Source organism: Contarinia nasturtii, unplaced genomic scaffold, assembly GCF_009176525.2.
Source record: "Contarinia nasturtii isolate CC-2019 unplaced genomic scaffold, AAFC_CNas_1.1 Cnas_scaffold_2205, whole genome shotgun sequence".
Taxonomy (NCBI): Eukaryota; Metazoa; Arthropoda; class Insecta; order Diptera; family Cecidomyiidae; genus Contarinia; species Contarinia nasturtii.
This window is the reverse complement of record NW_022199528.1, coordinates 1-4077: the sequence shown is the minus strand read 5'-3', so window position 1 is coordinate 4077 and position 4077 is coordinate 1. Positions and strand designations below refer to the sequence as shown.

Genomic DNA, 4077 nt, shown 5'->3' with positions numbered 1-4077 from the left:
ACTTTCAATTGGAAACAGCCGGTATCACCAACAAATAAAAACTCTTTGACTTTGAGGTTAGACTTAGCCGCAATTGATGTCAAACTAAATAAATGAAAAGAAATAAAAATCATCCAGTTACTTTTAAATTTTAAAAATCGTTTTTGAAATGATATTTTTTTAAAGGTACAGATTGGATTGAATGCTTTCTTTTTCTTTCTCAAACCTGTTTATTAAAAATCAGTGAAACATGAATCACCTTTGATAATTTCAATGCGTTGTGAAATGACTCGTCAATTTAACACCGGTTAAATTTAACTCCGAATTAAGAGAATTAACGAAAAAAGAACTGTTTGCTTTCCCAACTTAATCAAAATTAATGGTGAGCTAATATTAGTCCGACTATTATAAGGAGACAGAAAATTCTTGTTGAAGACGTAAGAAAGAACCAAACAAATGATTATTTGACAGTTGTTGAATGTTATTCTCTCAGCGTTGCATTGTTATTATACCGATCCAGTACACATATGTGCTTGTGTATGATTGTAAAGCAAAAGTGACACATATATCATTGTATGGGTTTAGTACTGGATTTAGTACTCAAGTGATGGGAGACAAATGTCATTTTTGTTTATGTTTTGATTGTTCCTTTATACACGTATACAAATTTTTGAAAATTATTTTTGCTAGAAGTTTGATACTCGATTCGATTTTGTAATTCATATTTCATTAAATTCAAATGCCGTAACCAATCTTCTGGCGACGTAATTTTCAACCAACGAATCATACAGTTGATCTACTAATGAGAAATTGAATTTGATATTCACAAAGGACATTTCTACTTGAAATTTTCAAGTAAGTGTAGAATGGTTACGCTGAACTTATAAGCGGGAATACGAAAAAAAATAAGAGAACAATTTTTTTGGATTAAAAAAATATTTTTTATCTTAAATTTGTTTGAATTTAAATTGCCAATTGGGAAGCCTCTTGCAAAATTCCGGTCATCATATCTCGATACAGAAATAAGATTTTTTTTATTGTTTACTTGAAGAGCTTACGCAAACATGAACATCTACAATGGTTATTACTTAGTGGTAATGTATTTAAATTTTTTTGAATCCAAGAGAAAAAATTAAACCTCTTGCAACATCTTTGTCATCATCTCTAGTCGGATCGTCATGAAATTGTATGATAATATCCGAATCCTTTAGTTTGACTTCAGATTTCAACAGAAGGGCAGTACAAGCTTTTTCAGGTGGTGACATTTCCATATGAATTGCATAAACGAATCCCTGTCGAATAAGTATTGGTTTATTCAAATATACTACGGTGTGCGCGTCACGCTTCATGTTTATATCTTCAGCATGTAGTATGATTTCTTTATCAGCTAGCTTTGAAATTTCAGCGATGGTCATTTTAGTCGGTACCCATTCCTTCTCATATGTATTGAATTTTCCATCAATAAACTCAAATATTGCATCACATATGATGGCACTTAGAAAAAGTGGTTTATTGACCGAGAATTTCGTTGTTTCCTTATTTTTAATGTAGTATGGCACTTCGGAGTATTTATTTGATATAAATCGAGAACAACCTACACTCGGAAATATTGATGAAAATGCTTTGAATATCTCTCTTGACATTTCATGATCTAAACTGGTTCCTTTTGATGCAATTCTCTTAACAATCGTTTTATACTCATCAAATGTGAATAATTGCTCATACTGGATCCATTGTTCTGTGAAATCCTGTAACGTCATTGTAGCAAATCGAATTTTGTAGAATGAATCGCCCAGATATTTCTGAACAATTTCATTAGTCAATTCGTCTTGTTGGCTCACCGATTTCAACCATGCAATACATGCTTCAAATAATTCAATTTCTGAACAGGATAATGCATTCATCTGCAAAATGTTGGACATTGCATCTTTGCTACACTCGAGAAAACTATCCGAAGAAAATACGGCCTTCGTGTCGAGAGCGATAATTATTTCGCAATATTTTTTCAAAAATGCTTGATTGTAAAGAATGGCGAGATCATAGCCCCAACATACATTGTCAGTGGATAGCAAAAGTGTCATAAATTGTTCACACATTCGCAAACATTCCTGTACATTGTACTTGTCTGCGAGATACATGACTTTGGCCACATTCTCTTTCGTCAACTGTGCTCGGCTCAAGTAAAAGAACTGCAGAAATTCCTTAAATTCGTCGATCGATGCGTCCACAATTTTAACCGAGTTTTTCTCTTTCCATGAATCATTGAACATGGTACCAAAAACATCACTGATTGTGGCTAAGAAACTTTTATGTGTTGGAATTCGGTTGTATGGACCATCGGCTGACTCAAATTCGAAATGGAAGTCAGCCCATTTTTCTTTCAAGTACAACTCTTGGCCAATCGTTTGGATGCCTTTAATTTCGTAATCATTCGACACTTGGTTGGTGGCCAACATGACTGCCGCAAAATTTATTTCTAAAAACCAATTTATATTATAGCAATTATTGAACTACACTTTTACAGTCGTGGTTCTGAAACGAAATGGAAAATAATGAATATGGTAAAGATATATGTTGGTAAATTGTTCTCTTACTTTCAATTGAAAACTGCCAATATCACCGACAATAAAACCCTTTGTATTTGATTTGAGATTTAGTCGCAATAGAGTTGATGTCAAATTAAACAAAACAAAGCGATTTTCGTATTATGTTTTTAATGGGTACAGATTTAATTGAATGTTTTTTGATTTCTCAAACCTGTTTATTAAAAATCGGTCAAACATTTGTGTCACCTTTAATAATTTGAATGCTCTATGAAATGATTCCTCAATCTAACACCGGTTGAATTTAGCTCCAAATTAAAAAAATTAACGAAAAAAGAAGCTTTTTCAACTAAATCAAAATTAATGGTGAGCTAATATTTGTCAGACTTTCATAAGGAGACAGAAAATTCTTGTTGAAGGCATAAAAAGAACAAAAAAAAAGATTATTTGACACTTGTTGAATGTTATTATCTTAGTGTTGAATTGTTATTATACCGATCCAATACACATATGTGCTTATTTATGATCGTAAAGTAAAAGTGACACATATATCATTGTATGGGTTCAGTACTGGATTTAGTACTCAAGTGATGGGAGACAAATGTCATTTTTGTTTATGTTTTGATTGTTCCTTTATACACGCATACAAATTTTTGAAAATTATTTTTGCTAGAAGTTTGATATTCGATTCGATTTTGTATTTCATATTTCATTAAATTCAAATGCCATAACCAGTCTTCTGGCAATGTAATCCTTACCTAATGATTCATGCAGTTGATCAGTAATTTCAGGATAGACTTCAACATCGATTTTTAGTAAATCAATATAAATTTGTATTTTGAGCATTTATATTTTGATATTCGCATTGGGAGTTTCAAGTCTAGCTGGTATGGTAAAGCTGGACTTATAGACGGGAGTACAAAAAAATAGAACTCATTTTTTGAATGCGTAAAAAATATTTTTTTAATTTTAAATTTGGTTGAATAAAAGTTCGTAAATTAAACCTCTAGCAGTATTATCTATGGTCGGATCGTCATGAAATTGAATAGTGATGTCCGAATCAAATTTCACTTCTGATTTCAACAGAACACCAGTACATGCATTTTCAGGCGGTGACATTTCCATATGAATGGCATACATGAATCCAGGTCGAATGAGTATTGGTTTAACCAAGGTTACTTCGAGGTATATATTTGGCTCGATGCTTACATTTTCACCATGTAGTATACTTTCCTCATTAGACAGCTTTGAAATTTCAGAGATTGTCACTTTGGTCGGTAGATTTTCGTTCACACTACCATACTTTCCATCAACAGATACCCATACTTTATCACATTTGAATCCACATAATAAAAGTGGTTCATTAACTGTGAATTTGGTTGTTTCCCTATTTTTAATATGGTATGGATATGGGTGGTATTTAAGTGATATTACTCGAGCACAGCGTTTCTTTTGACAAGAGTCAATCGATGATTTTCTGAATTTTTTTCTTGGATTTTCATCTTCGTAGTCGGCGCTTTTCGATGCAATTTTCTTAACAATCGTTTTATACTCA

The 4077-nt window shown here is 32.2% G+C and overlaps 1 protein-coding gene across 3 annotated transcripts; it reads right to left on the bottom strand.

The window, feature by feature from the left end:
- Positions 1-2: 2 nt before the first annotated feature.
- On the bottom strand, positions 3-2926 carry LOC116347956 (BTB/POZ domain-containing protein 6-B-like). 3 transcript variants are annotated; one of them, XM_031778780.1, is made up of 3 exons: positions 2574-2926; positions 1118-2511; positions 3-84 (listed from the first exon to the last, which is right to left on the bottom strand). In XM_031778780.1, exons 2-3 carry the CDS (start codon positions 2433-2435, stop codon positions 80-82), a joined length of 1323 nt encoding a protein of 440 aa, XP_031634640.1. In that variant the 5' UTR covers positions 2436-2511; positions 2574-2926; the 3' UTR covers positions 3-79. The 3 variants fall into 3 exon arrangements, 2 of the variants coding, with proteins under 2 accessions (XP_031634640.1, XP_031634639.1); XR_004201744.1 differs by lacking the exons at positions 1118-2511; positions 2574-2926 and adding an exon at positions 239-439; XM_031778779.1 differs by lacking the exon at positions 3-84 and having other exon boundaries at positions 932-2511.
- Between the last annotated feature and the right edge of the window lie 1151 nt (positions 2927-4077).